General features: G+C 36.3%; 1 protein-coding gene across 1 annotated transcript; it reads right to left on the bottom strand.

The window, feature by feature from the left end:
• Positions 1-10,226: 10,226 nt before the first annotated feature.
• On the bottom strand, positions 10,227-14,451 carry LOC121052760. Its single transcript, XM_040518612.1, has 5 exons — positions 14,443-14,451; positions 11,815-12,080; positions 11,565-11,600; positions 11,400-11,485; positions 10,227-10,330 (listed from the first exon to the last, which is right to left on the bottom strand). Exons 1-5 carry the CDS (start codon positions 14,449-14,451, stop codon positions 10,227-10,229), a joined length of 501 nt encoding a protein of 166 aa, XP_040374546.1.
• Positions 14,452-15,232: the final 781 nt, after the last annotated feature.

Genomic DNA, 15,232 nt, shown 5'->3' with positions numbered 1-15,232 from the left:
TTAATTAAGAGTGAAAATTAAAACCCTGATATTGAATCTGAAGACTAGTGAATTGAGCAAGTTTCAATGAATTAAAAGTAGAAAACAAAACGGTAAGAAAGAAAGAAAAGAGAAGTGATGGAACTGACTTGGGTCCCGAACAGTGGCTTTGACAGTATAACCTCGTTGCAATAAGAGCTTGACTAGCCATGATGCTATGAACCCAGATGCTCCTGTCACACACACAACCTTGCTTTCTCCGCAGCTCATCCTCGTCCTCTGGTTCTCTCTGGTAATGAGCGACTGAACTGAATGCTTGTGACGGTGGAGACTGACATCGTTATCCTAGTAATGATTAAATGTATTGGCTGGACTGTCGTTTAGCTCAAAAAGTAACGATAGAGTCTAAACGAAGATCGATAACTGCGTTAGTATCTGGCAGCTTCACGGATGCAGTTGAAATAGTCACACAATCAAGATCGATACCTGCGTTCGACGACTCTCTATTCGCAACAGTGTAGCTTAGGTTTCGCACGGACCTCCCGATTTCTTTATCTCTCGATCGTTCTTGATAATTGATAGGACTGACTACAGGACTGTAGAAGAAAGGGGATAAGTACGAACAGGCAAGGACGGTTTAGGGCTTTAGGCTATAGGATGGAGGGCAAAATCGCCAGTCCACTATTCATTCATTTTGTCTTTTGTGAAATCTACAGAAACAGTGTAGTTTAGCTTTCGTATATTGTAAATTTTTAGTCAACCATGTATCCGATACTAAAGCAAGCCAGAATCTCATTTTTACCCGTTTCTTTTTGTTTTCTCAATAACTTGTTCATGTAGTGATAGAGGGATCGATAGCTCTCTCTCTCTCTCATCGCTCTCCTTGTCTCTCTCTCATCGTTCTCCTTGTAATTGCTGAATAGGTTTTGTGGTTCATCAACCAGAATAGATGAGCTTGAGCAGTGGTTTTGTAAATGCTGACTGGGTTTTATGATTCTCTCTGAAACCCCCCGACTTCTGCAGGATCGGATTTTGATTGTTTATGTTCTCGGGGTTTGATTCTGGAGATTGCTTATTCAATTTGTTGCTCTATTTGTTTGTTTGGTGCGAGCTTATTCAATATTTACTGCTATCCACTGCCGAGGTTACTGGCTTTGTGGAAACAATTGTAGGTGTGAAATTTTCACTTGGCCAAATTCCTCAGGAACTAAGTGGAATGTTGAATTTCAGTTTACTATGATGGAATTTGTTCTACTGTACGTGGCCGAGGGTCATGATGTGGTGCATGTTAGGTATTTTTGAAATGTTCAGGCTCAGTAAAAACTGGGACTTCTGTGTTTTGGGGTTTTATTTTGGTCAGGGTCTGTTAAGTCAACCTTTTTTTACCGTACTCTTGCAAGCACTGAGATATAAAACACCAGTGGCGTTTCCTAGTCAAATTATGTGTGATGTGTCAGAAAGGCGGCCAGGGTCTGTTTGAGACCTATCTATCTATCAAGTTTTTAATTTCAGAGGAAGTAGGAAAAGAATGGGGCAAAACAACCACTAAACCACTACATCTTTTCTTATGAATTTGAGAATACTTTTTCTGATGGGTTACGTGGATGCATTGCGGTCCTGTTACCTCACAATGGAAACTGCTTTTGCCTTGCATGAGGGGTCAGAGTTAACCCCACTCTTTTCTTTTGCATTTAGTGTCATACCTACTACTGTGCAAAATGCCTATACTCTAATGATTCATCCATAGAGAGATGATAATTCCTGAGCTTTTTCGATTTACTGCCTTTAGTGTATTTTTCTTGAGACATTTTCATTGACATTTATACTTTAAAGACTACATTCTTAATGTTTGTTTATATATTTTTTAACTGTAGATAGTCATTTGCAGGTTAAAGATTTAACTGAGCAGTTTCCAGCCGCTACACCCCTTGCTTTGGTACTGAAACAGTTCTTGGCAGATCGTAGTCTGGATCAGTCTTATTCTGGTGGCTTGAATTCCTACTGTTTGGTGAGTAATGCTGGAAAACCTCTCGTCGGGCTTAATGTAATTAAATTATATCAATGCTTGGTTTTTAAATTTAACCATTTTTCAGTAGGGACAAAAATGGTGTCAAAGGTGATATAGAGTTTTAAACATTGACTGAACATTATGCCTGATCAAAGTATACTATTCTTCCTTCCAAATATATATATATATATATATATATATATATATATGTATATATATATATATATATACATACTTTGCTTTAATACTTATTCTTTTGCTGGTCAGTAGTGGACGTGATATATCAACTCATACAATTAGATATGTAGTGTTGCCACAAAAAGGTACCAAATCATTGAGGCTTTGTCTCAGATTTTAGATACCGTGATGCTTCATCAATCACCAATTTTTGACAAAGTTGAGCAAGCTAGTCTATTAACAACTTTTGTGGTTGCAAAGAGGGAAATGATACTGCAGCCTGATTTCTATTGAAGTCTCTTGTGTTGCTTTACAATTCTGACTGAGGATAGGTTCGCAAAGTTCTGTCCATCTTGAGTTGATTTCAAAGACCAGGAACAAAGGGAACTAAGATTGCTGAAATTCCATTCTTTATGGAACTGATAACCTGTTTGACTAGGCTGTAAATATTATATCACGAGTTTTGGGCCACAACCTAAGCATTGTCTTTGTGATACGTACTTATTCAGTTGGGGATAGGGCATATTCTAGTTGGAAAGGATGTTTAAGTTCACATATTCTAGTTGAAAAGCAAATGTAATTGGTAGCTGAAAAAATAAAAATGAAGTTGGGGAGCCAAGTGCTATGTGTGAATTGGAGAGTTTTTCTTTGGTTTAGAAAGTTGAAGATAAATTAGAACCAGCCCTTGGCTATGCATGGACTGTCACTTGATTCCCTACTCATTTTTAGGAAGCATGAACATGTTATATTTTCTGGAGCAATTTAAGTAACTTGGAGCCTACAGTAATAATGGCTCTACTAACCTGTTGTTCTCTCTTAGTGGAGCATTGGATGATATAGTTTTGCATTTGAAAGTTTGTTGCTTATTCTTTTAGTCAGGTCTTTGATATTATTTTCAGACATATTTTCTGGTAAGAAAAATGCAAAAATTCAACAGGTACTCTATGTTTCTTTAACTTGCTGTTTCACTCTTATTGTAGGTACCACTAATTGTGCGTTTTCCCCAGCATGAGTGTCTTCTTGGCCTACCTATGAACCAAGTAATTTCATTTGCCACGTTATATATTTGTCTCGTTAGTATGCATGGTTTCTGTTGGATGACAATACATCATACTAGCATTTATAATCTTCTCTTTCGTAGACATAGGAGGATATTTTGTACATTTATAGTTTTTCCATGGATCATAATACGATTGTACTGTGGTTTCTAACGCTGTTTTTGTTGTAAAGGGTGTGAAGCTATGTGTTAAAACATGTATTTAACTAAAGAAACAAGAATAGGTATTGCATATTTAAAACCTTAATTAAAAATTAGAGAGTAATGGAATTTATATGCGTGGTGTCAACCAATTTCTCTCTGCTGCATATTTTAATTTGTTTCCCGTCTTGCATTGGGCCATGGGCTTTGCTGCCATAGCATAACTGTAGTTGCCTAGGTGAATGCTTGTTTGATTCAATAAACAAAAGGGATATTTCACTAAACAAAAGGGATATTTCAGAATTTTACGCTGTTTTGAACCAGCTTTTGCCACACCAATGTAAGTAAATACACCAAAATATAGAAATCCACAATTCTTGTAGTGATAGAGTTTTGATGGGCTGTAGACACCGGGACCAGACTGCTTTTATGGACCCTATCCACCCAAAAGAAATTTCCGTGCTCTTGCGAAGCACTGAGTAAAGATTCCAGATATATTGTGCAATGCTGGAAATAGTATTCCATGTCCTGATAATTTTTCTCCTGTCTTGTTCTGGTGAATTTCATGTGGCTGGGTTTAGTTTGAAGTTCCATTTCAACTTCAGTACTTTCTGTCCTTTTCTGTTCCACATTTGTGCCAATGATTATTACTAGATTGCTTTTGCTTAACCGCTATACTAATGAAATTGCAGGACTTCAGAGACCTTCTGATGAATTTCTTTATTTTTTTGGGTAAGCCAATTGCTGATAACGATTTCTTATTTGTTTATTTATTTAGTTAGTTATTTATTTATTTTTCTATCATTCATAGTGCTTTGATTTAGCTTTACACTGATGATAAGCCTACTTTGTTTTTTATAATACAGGCATTAAATGGCTATTGTTTAACATTTGATCTTTTCTTCCCTAGGAATGTTTTTGATCCTCGGCAAATGCGTATTTCCGTACAGGGAAAGGGAGTTTATATAAAGAGGGAAAGAGGTTGCAGGTAATGATGGCATCCTTTGCTTTCTTATCTGTGCATGACATATGGATTTCTTGACGTCCACTACTTATATCTTGTTCGTTTACTCCATGTAGCATCGACCCATACACATTCATGATCCCCTTTTTCCGACTAATAATGTGGGACGCAATTGCTTTTGGATACATCAATGTATCATGGTAAACTGTGTTATTTTTTGGTTGGGTTGTCATGATTACATGATATTTGCTGATCAATTCCCAATTAGTTTGTGCGAAAACCTGATATTTGTTGAGAGAAAACTGCTTAAATAAACAATTGCAGTTGTCTGTAGTCTTTACCATCAATCAGTATATTTCACACGAGTCCACATGTTGAACTGGGTATCATATGTTGAATGTTATCAAAATAATGTGAGGATTCTGGAGGATTTTGGCTACTGTTTGCACATGCAAGTGCTAAAACCTTTATTAGTAGGTCTATAACTTAATATCATCTCTCTGGGTACCGTCCCTAATTGGGTGAATTCTTCCCCGACTCTTTCGAATATGGGTGCAGTGGGTGCAATTTCCTTTGAATCCGTTTCAAGGATGGGGAGGTATACCCCCGTCTGGAGACTAGCCCGATTCTTCACATATATGTACATACATTTTTATTTTATTTTATTATATAAAATTTACTAAATACTAATGAAACCCAAGTCTAACACTTTAATTAGCTGCCTTTTCATTTCTCTGTCAATATTTTGATTATCAGATTTATAGAATGACGTGTGTGTGTGTGTGTGGGCGTTTTCAGAAGCTTAATTCTATTTTGGAGAATGAGCTTGCTTCTATTTTACAGATTTCTTAAGAAGGAAATGGATTTGAGCTGTTGGGTTCATAGATGCATTAATTGCTGGTGTAGTTGCCCTCATTCTCCCTTATTTGTTGTCTGACACTATAACTTCTCTTGTTGCTAATGTAGGTTTGGCACCGCTGGGCTTCCTAGTGATGTTGTTGAAGTTGGAGAAATGTCTTTCCATCTTCATAATGTAAGTTTTGTTCTTTTCATGTTTACATTTACATCATTTTGACATGTATAGTCACTTGTAGTTATTGGTTATATAGATTGGAATAACTTTTCAACTTCAAACACAGTTCACTAAGAAAATGATCTCTAATTTTATGTACACGATGTTATAATGGTAGTTATAATTTTATTTGGTTGCCAAGTTCACACATAAATTGTCTTTGATGCAGTTTCTTTTGCTCTCAAGAAGTGGGTTCATGGAAAGTTGATTTCAGAAGCATCCGAAGATGGATAAGAAGCATGCAATATAAACCTCCCTGATATTCGTGGTGGGCTAAAACTTTCGAACTGGTGGCCAAGTTCTGCTATGGGGTGAACTTGAACTGACTGCTTCAAATGTTGTATGCCTGCGATGTGCTGCTAAGCACCTTGAAAGGACTGCAGAGTATGGGGAAGGCAATTTATCCTAGTCTTCTGAGGAGAGTTGGCTGCCCATCGCTAGCATCGTTTTCTGCATTATTTATAGCCAGGTACAATAGTCCTCTCTGTTATTCTTTTTAGCTAGTTCAATATGTGTATTATGTGCATCTTGCAGAAACTAAGTTGTACTTTAATGATAATGAATACTCATACATACAAGTGGATAAAGTTGGTTGCCTTTCGGTTTCTGTGTTATTGGAAAGAAATAGAGGAAACTATAGAGATTAGGCTCATTTCCGGCAATGATTCGATTCAGCTTCTGAACTTGTTCGAATATTATGATTCTTGAAGAGAAAAGAATTTGTTCCACATTCTAAATTGAGGAACTGAGCTTATTAATAATTTTAGAGAAACTATTAAAAAAAATTCAATTAGAGTTTGCTATAGAGGACAGAAGGTGGTGAACTTGGAGTTTTAATACTTCAGATCTAGAAGGGGCATAACAGGTTTTCAGAAGTGATCTTTTGGAAACTTGAAATTATATTTTCAGAGACAGATTTTTCATTATTGCCGGGTAGCATATTCTCTGGTTTATGTCAATTGATAGGTGGAAAGGGTTTTAAAAACGTTCCTCGATTTAAAATGCAAGCTTAACCAATTAGCTCATTAAATCAATAGAAAAAATTCAGTAATCCCATGAAGTGAAGGAACTCAATTGTCAAGAGAGTGACAATTTATAATGCATTAATTTAATGGTAATTTCTGAGAGACCATTTCTTATTCTAGAAATTAAAATCCCAAAATTGCAGCTCAAGGGTCTTGACTGATAATGAATGCTGAACCAAAATGTGAATATTTGTATGTGTGTGATTTAGTAATATGCTAATACTCCTTTCAATTCCTCTGCATCCTCTTCCTTCTTGTCATTTTATTATTTGATGTTGGTATCTCTATACATATGCTGGCTTGAAGAGGATTGAGCTCTTTGCATTTGGAACCAAAATCGATGATACCAGCTCATTGGCATCAAATGATTATGTCAGTAAATTGCTTTCTTCCTAGGCCTTGATTCAATTAAATGACAAAAGATCTCTTCTTTTGTATAGTTTTCTTCTTATTGTTGCTACCCAAAATTTCTGGCGGAGACCTCCGGTGAGCTTAGTAATTCAGGGGAGAAGGTTTCCAAACCAGATATGATCTCGATTATTGTTTTTTCGAGTTCTAGGTATTTAGTATGCTACTAGCTTATGATGTTCGAGCACTCGCTTTTTGTTGATAATTTGTTACTTTTCTTGTTGTTACTAATGTTCTTGTGTCTGACATGTCTTGCTGCCATATATATATATATATATATATATATATATATATATATATATTTTCTATTGGAATCTTGCTGCCATGTTGAATGGAAAATTTTTGGAGATGTCAGAAATTCCGAAGTTTTTCCTAGCATCGCTTTATTTTAATTTTTGGTGGCTTGCTGGATACATCTTAATAGGGGAGCCAAAGAGGGCCGGTGGATGGGACATATTCCTGTTTAATTGTTGTTCAAGACCACCTTGATTACAAGCTCAATCCTAGTATATCCATATATAGAATTTCTTAATCTTGTTGTCAATCTATTCCTTACATGGAAATAGAAATTGTGTGTGAGCTCCTTGGAGAAATCAAGTTTAAATTACTTTCATTGTATAGAACTAGTGTATAAATTACTTTCTGAATATAGATGTGTATAAACTCAACCTAATAGTTTGACCATTGTTGAACTTGCACACATGTAGATAATCTGTAATGCATTTGGCGGTAAAAAAAACTTCAATTCTAGTACATGTTACAGATAAACATTGTCTAAAGATGAAATTGGCCACGTTTTCATTATTTTGCTTATTCCAACTTCTAGAAAGTTGGTTTAAGTACTTGATATGACCAAACTAGAGTCTGTATGCTGAATATTTGACAAACGGGACTAGGCTTCAATCACAACTTGATGCTGAATTCACACCTCGGCCTGTTTAACATTCTCATCAAAACTACCACCTTTCATTTCTACTCCAGTGAAGACAAGAGCTCTAGGTTTGATCGCCATGCCATCTCTTTACAACCTGTTTCAACATCCAAATTCCTCCAATGCAACCAAAAAAAAAAAAAAGAAGAAGCTTTTAATGCCAGTGTGCAAGATTGGAAGAATTTATATGGATGAGTTCGGAACAATGTTTTGGAGAAACAGATAAGCATTTCAGAAGGTTGCGTTGCATCTGAAATTGGCATTAAAAAAACTTCAATGTAGGGAGATTCCACTTAATTTACAATTGTTAAATAAAGCCAAGAGTTCATTGGTCAATAATATGTTTCTTAAGTTCAAGTTGATGACATTAGGTCAATAAGACATTTTTATTGTATTGTGTGGAATATTGCAATGCAATGGCCATATAAAGTCGGTGAAATGCAAATATAGACAATTTTACAAATTCAGAAACTGCTGAATAGGTCATTTTAATTTCCGAATGGTGATCGCAACTTCCATTTCAGATACCTAATATTCAGAAACTGCCAAACAGTTCATTTTAGATTCCAAATGGTGATTGCAATTTCCATTTCAATATAATTAGTTGACTTTTTTTATCGCCTACATCTTTGGTTTTGAAAACATCACATTGGAGACTACAACATGGTTTACACTAGTGTTCTTTGAGCTGAGCTTAGCATGGGCAGGACATGTATCAAGAAATAACCATAATGCAGTGCCTACTTATCCAGTGAAACATAACGTAGACTAAATTGGGAAGCATTATTGCTAGAGAGAATTATGGTAAAACACCATAAACTAAATTGGCATCCCTAAAAGCCCCGCCCAAGGGGGTCAACGTATTTCCATTAGAAGTACAACCCCAGGCGGGTTATTGGTTCTTTTGCCGGTACGCTTAGCATTACCCCCCGAAGTGGAATTTCGAATACGATTAGCGGTTTGCTTCCTTCTCACCATGGCCAAACAGATAGTGTATGGAACGACGTATTTTGTTCAATCAGTTCAGCTATTGTTGCAATATAGAGATAAACTGTGTTCGAACTAAACGAGACCTACAATTTTGCAAAAATAAGAGGAAGCCATTAAAAGAATTTTGGATAAGGATGCACTTTAAAGAATTCTCATGCGGTCCAATTGTAATTTTATAAGGCCGAAATCATTAAGCAAATGAAAAACATAAAATTATATGAACTAGTCAAGTAGCCCGCGCGATGATGCGGGGTTGAGTTTTTTTTTTTGCATACTGACCATATATAAAAAATGAGGTATAGCTGATGATTACAAAAAGTAAGGCACACATTTGGGATAAATAAGATGCATCTACTGATTTTGTTTCCATCTGCAAGACTTGCGGACAGACAAATTAAAAAACTGCACCGATAGAGTAGAAACCCCATCATACTAGGGCTTTCGTGAAGTAGTTACCGAATACTAGGACCTTTCATGTGTCCTTAAATCATCAACGGCACTGTCGTGCTTCACTTATTGATTATGATCCTCCTAAGTGCAAATCAAGGCACACAATTGTATAGATGAAGTGAAAGCTGAGATTTGTAGCCAAAGAAATAAAGGCACGGATATGAGTGTATAAGAGCACTTGCATTCTGTAGAAACCCCCCATCATACTGTGGTCTATTCAGGTTTTCGGCATGTAATGATGGAATACTAAATTACATCCTTCTTGATTCCTTGGATCATCAATGGCATTGCCAATGCTCCTCTTAATGTTTTAGTTCCTGGTCAGTTCAAATCAGGGGAGACAACTATAAAAGTGGATAGAGTGAAAGCTGAAATTCAACAGCTACCGGCCTTTAGGTTTTTTTAAGAATAGCAAATTACATACAAGTTTTTGACAAAAAATGACTTAACAAATACATCATTTAAAGATGGAATTACATATAAGTTTATATTTGTTGTTTAGGCTTGACTTTGTAATTTCAAAAGCTACAATCCCACATTTGCCTTTCTTAAAATAGAAAATTACATAGTAGCACATGACCAATTATGTAAATACAGAAAACCTACTTTGTTTACTTAAACAGTTGTGAAAGTAATGACAAACCCTTAAAGCTATTGCGACCATCTTAACTAAGTTTATAAGCCCAGGTTACTAATACAGAAAGTAACCATACCTTGAAAAATAAGGGATAAATATAACGATGACATCAATATTATTAAAACAAAAATAAATTACTAGAAAGATAAAATTGCTTAACAAAGTTAAAAGAATATTCAAAGATAAAAGCAAGCTTTAAATCGTGCAATACTCAAATTCTATATATCATGTGACAAACACTAAAACAAATTTTATACCAGGTAATTCCAGGCAGGAAACTACGGGAGCTGGAACAGATAATCAAAAGATAAAAGAAATAGAGAGAGATAATTGACTTACCAAAAAATTACATAGTAGCACATGACCAAAGATGTAAATACAGAAAACTCACTTTCTTAAGTAAACAGTTGTGAAAGTCAATGACAAAAAAAGGGTTGTGTGATCCTCAGTACTGAATGATGCGGAACTGATGAAGATGCTAGTAGAAAAGGCTGAAAATCCATTGAAAAGAAAAAAGTGTATATTATAGCACAAATTATAGAATGAGACTTGGATGTACAAGGATAATGATAGTCAGAAACTTTACTGCCATTGGTAATACTTCAAAATCTGAATGATTTCTATCATGTAAAATACTTCTATATCCCTGACTGGAATCATTTCTTAATATCAAACCCCATCCAGAATAAGCATCCAAAATTATGGCAAAACAGCACTTTAGTGGCATAATAACATTGGATGCCGTAACATTTCAAATAACCGACATGCACAGACTATAAGTAACAAATGAAAAAACCTTGTCAGACTACATCCAAAATTAAAGTACATGTACCATGTAGCAAGGGGTTTAAATTACAGTCTAGAGGAACTCAGAAAATAGGAATCTGGCTTCCCATTGTCACGCAGTCCTCCTGGATGCTGCAAATTCTGCAAAATATGAGGTGGCAGAGTCCCTAAACCACCTCCAAGGCCATCATGCATTGACCCAAAAAATTGACAAACAAACCTGGCCACGACCCCAAGAATCTGCATTTGGTTCTGGCATACCTCAGCATGAATTTGCATCATTTGCTTCTCATGCTGAATTTGCAAACCTACCATCCTAAAAAATGCTTATCACTAAATGTACTCTAACACTCCAACAAAGGTATAAAACTACAATCAAGTTTTCAATTTCTCCGGCCACAACTTGCAAACCATACATATCAATAAATTCATACCACACTAACAACTATAATCCTCACGTTAATGACAACACCATTATCAACAGTTCATCCAAACGCAGGAGGAAAAAAAAAATAGCAATTTTAATCATTGCTAAAAGAGAGCCAGAAACAAAAAGAGACAAAAGCCATTCAATTTCACATTCCAAATCGCTTTTTAAAAACCTCAAAGACTCTGCCTTTAAAGCAAAAGTCTCATCCCCGGCAACCCAATCATATGTGCTAGCCAAGTAATGCATATATATGTTCAAAAACCTATGAGACCAAAAAACAAACAACTATTGTGAATTCTTTGTGATAGCTAAATTGCAGGACAAAAGGGACAAAAATAATCAACCTTTTAATGGCTGACTTTTTCCAGATGGAGGTATGCTAAATAGGAATGATTTCTGAACAGCAATGCTTTTCCAAACAATGAGAAACCTAGAAATCAAAGAAAAATCAATACCCATTGTGGCATATGGAGAAATTTCAACACAGTTCAAGAAAATCAATTCCTTACTCAAATGTTCGGAGGAGACAGCAAGTCATATGGTATCTGGTGAGTGGTAACAATAAGCAGGATAAGACATGGATACATCAGATCGAAATGAAGAAAAATGTGAAGTGGATTTCAATATACCCTAAAACCCAACACCCAAATCGGCTTCCTTAGAAAACTCTAATTCCCAAATTGACTTCGCTATACAACTCTAATACCAAATTGGAGTTCAATATGTACAGCCTAACTCAAAATAAAAGTGAGACCTTACCTTCGATCAATGGCGGAAGTTGTAAACTGAGATAGAGAGACCGAGAGGGATATGCATTGCAATATATGGTGGTGCTGAGAGTGTATCTTTGATGGGCTGATGAGAGTGGAAGGGAGATGATTGATCTGTGGGTGTTTCTTCACATCTGAGAGTGTTTCTTCTTGATTCTGGTGGGTGAGAATGAATAAGGGTGAGAGAGAGCTCGGGTAAGAGGCGCTAAAATAGGATTCCAAATTTCCCGCGATTGTTTGGAACAAGTTCAAAGTCTTTTTTTTTTTTTTGGTTTTCCAGTTTAATTGCTTCACAACAGTAAATTAATGTGTTTACTGTGTGTGGCCCGAGGGAGTCTTCTGTTAAGGGTAATATAGGAGTGTTGGTTATTTTTACTGTGTTGGTTGTTATTTTTACATAGGTTGCTTTAGTATATAAAGAGATTGGATGGTTGTAATCAAAATATTCCAGTCACAATGTAGTCCTCAATTTTCTCATGTTTTCTCCCTCTTCCATTCTCTCATCTTCTTCTTCCTTTGTCTTTGATTCATAGCTCAGCTTTCATGGTATCAGGAGCTCAGGTCGATCGGTGACCTAGATGTTCTTGCTTCCTCAATCTTTTGCTTCCGCGTTATCAGTTTCATTCAACTTTGATTTTCCCCAATTCCAAACCCTAACCCCCAAATTCAGTTTCTCCCTCTGCCATGGATCCTTGCTCGAAGCTTGAGATTTTCACTGTCGTTGTTCTGTTCCGGAATCCGAAACTCATCGATATCAAGATTCCATGGCCTTGTTCGGTGCGACGTCGTTTTCCGATTCGAGTGCAGACAAGCGATTCCCTCCGTCGGTCTCCACCGGAATTGGAGTTCCGATTCACGTCCATGGTTTGATACAATTACAGATAGTTTGGTAATCTCTTTCCGATTCACTCATCTCTACTCGTTGTTCATCGGCTCCTCTGCAATTCTTGTTGCTCTACTTCACTATACTGCTGATGTGCTAGTCTATTATGGGATCTTCCCTAGTCGTTTTTGTTTCATCAGTCTACTTTGCACGTTATTATGTTGAAGTATATTGATAGAATATTTGAAGAGGAATTGAATTTTGAAGAAGGAAGAAGAATTGATTGGTTTTTGAAGTAGATGAATTAGTTGAGATGGCGTGACTGTCAGCTACCCCAAAAGTCACTTTCCCCCTGTCGGAGATAACTAGCGACATCATCAGCATATGAGTGGAGACATCATCAACTATTATTGTTTGAACTCAAAATTAACATTTTTTTCCGACAAGGGGGACTCGAAGAGAATCGGGCCAATATCCGTGGCCCAAGTTATATATTTTCGATGAGTTGGAAATATATTATTTAGAGGCTAAATAAAGACTACTTTGAGGCTAAGCAATCCTGAAGCAAATCTAAATATTCCTTCATTTACTAGTAATTATCAAGATATTTGATAATTAATGGTGATTTGCTTAGTTGTCAAGACTGTGCAAAATGGGAAGATAAAATATGCAGGCTGCATATATAGCCGAGGTTACGCGAGCCATGTAAGGTAATTATCGAGATTCCTCATATATTGCAATCAAGGACGCCAACACGGACAAATTGGTTTGCTTGCGAATATCAAGTTGGCCATATATATGGTCCATGCAATTAAACATGACGAATACTTCTCTACCCATATTCAAGACCACCCCTGCAATTAAGGTCTTTGGTTGGTTCAATACCTCAATTAAGGAAGTATCAAGGTGGGCGACTAGCCAATCATATGTAAGCAATCAATGCTTTTCCATGCAATTGATGGTGGTTGGATGTGAGAGAGATAGTAAGCATGCAATCGTGCTTGATTGTGGTCAACAAGGAATATATATATATATATATATATATATATATATATGGTGGTTCATGCATGGTTCAATTAAGGAATGAGTCAAGGTGGGCCACTAGCCTATTCACTGTCAATAATATGTAAGCAATCCCATGCAATTAAGGTGTGTGGTGGACGTGGAATATATGGAAGGGTAACGCCCTTGCAACCCAGCGAAGCTAAAGATACAGTTTAGCAAACCCGTGCTTTCTCCTACTTTCCGGTGATTGCTCTGCTCAACCTACAACGTTGAGTATCGATTCGGTGACGCGAAGAGATCACACCACAAGACCTTATCAGTAAGACAAGAAGTCTTTTTCCAAAAGGCAGAGAAAAGAACCTTGTGACGGGATTTGTGCTCTCCTCATCCACATCGTTTGATCAAGAAGTCAAGTCAAGGACGCCCCGACGACTGCACCCCACTGTGCTGGCACACCTGTGCACTCAAAAGAGACAGTTTGCAACCAGACTGGTCAAGGATAGAAAGGCGAAGTGGGACCGGTGGTGAGAAGAAGAAAAGGCCATAGAGTTTACTTAGATTTTCTCTGTCTATGTTGATGAGAAATTCAAAAAAATAGAACTCTTTTTTTTTTTTTTTTTTTTTGCAAAACTCAAGGATCAGAATCACAAATGTTTTATATACAAATATAAACTCAAGGGTTTTTATCTGCTATAAGGTTTGAATTTTAGTGAACCGGATAAAATGGTATCCAAACTTATAAAGTGATCAATAACGTATTAGACTTTCGAAAGCCCACTATTGAGATACCTCCGTCATTTTTCGTCACGACTCTGTTGTAAAAGACCACGTGATAAAATTTTGAGGGCCATTTTCATTTTTTTACTTTTCTGATTAAACCCAGAGGTATCAAGTCTTTGTCTTTTAATCAATTAAATTGTTATAAGATGATGATGGTGATGTTCTGTATGAAAACTGATGAAGTGAAAATCAAGGGGGTATGATGATGGTGATGAAGTTTTGGAGGGAAATTTGGGAGAAAAATTGGCACAACTATTGATTTTCGGAGAGAAATTTGAAGGGAAATAGAGGGAGCAACTATAGAACAACCAATTAGGGGTATTACAGTTATTTCTGCTAAAGAAAAGATACGCGCGTGCACGAATATGTGAATATGTGATCTCTTGTAATAGATTATAGAGTAGTGACGAAAAATGATGAAGATACCTAGATAATGTGTTATCGAAAGCTTGAGTATCTTATTGATCACTTTATAAGTTTGAGGACTATTTTGTACGGTACACTACAATTCAGACCATGTAGTTGATAAAAATAGCAGGGTTCTAGTTTGAGAAATAAGCTATTGCTAAAAGCCCCAAAACTACATGATCTCTTAGTTGATATTGAGTTAGGTAGCGTTCTAGTTTTGGTGCTCTTAGCAATAGCTTGTTTCTGTCGGGCCCTTCATAGGACAGGTTATTGTGTAATATTTGCCTCATTCTACCTATTAATGGATTGACATTTAATAAAAAAAATATATCAACTAAGAAATTATAACTATACTAAAATCCAAACATGATGTATTCTGCCCTTGGCTTTG

Source organism: Rosa chinensis, chromosome 1 (genome assembly GCF_002994745.2).
Source record: "Rosa chinensis cultivar Old Blush chromosome 1, RchiOBHm-V2, whole genome shotgun sequence".
Classification (NCBI taxonomy): Eukaryota; Viridiplantae; Streptophyta; class Magnoliopsida; order Rosales; family Rosaceae; genus Rosa; species Rosa chinensis.
The sequence above is the reverse complement of the archived record's forward strand: the minus strand, read 5'-3'. Positions and strand labels throughout refer to the sequence as shown.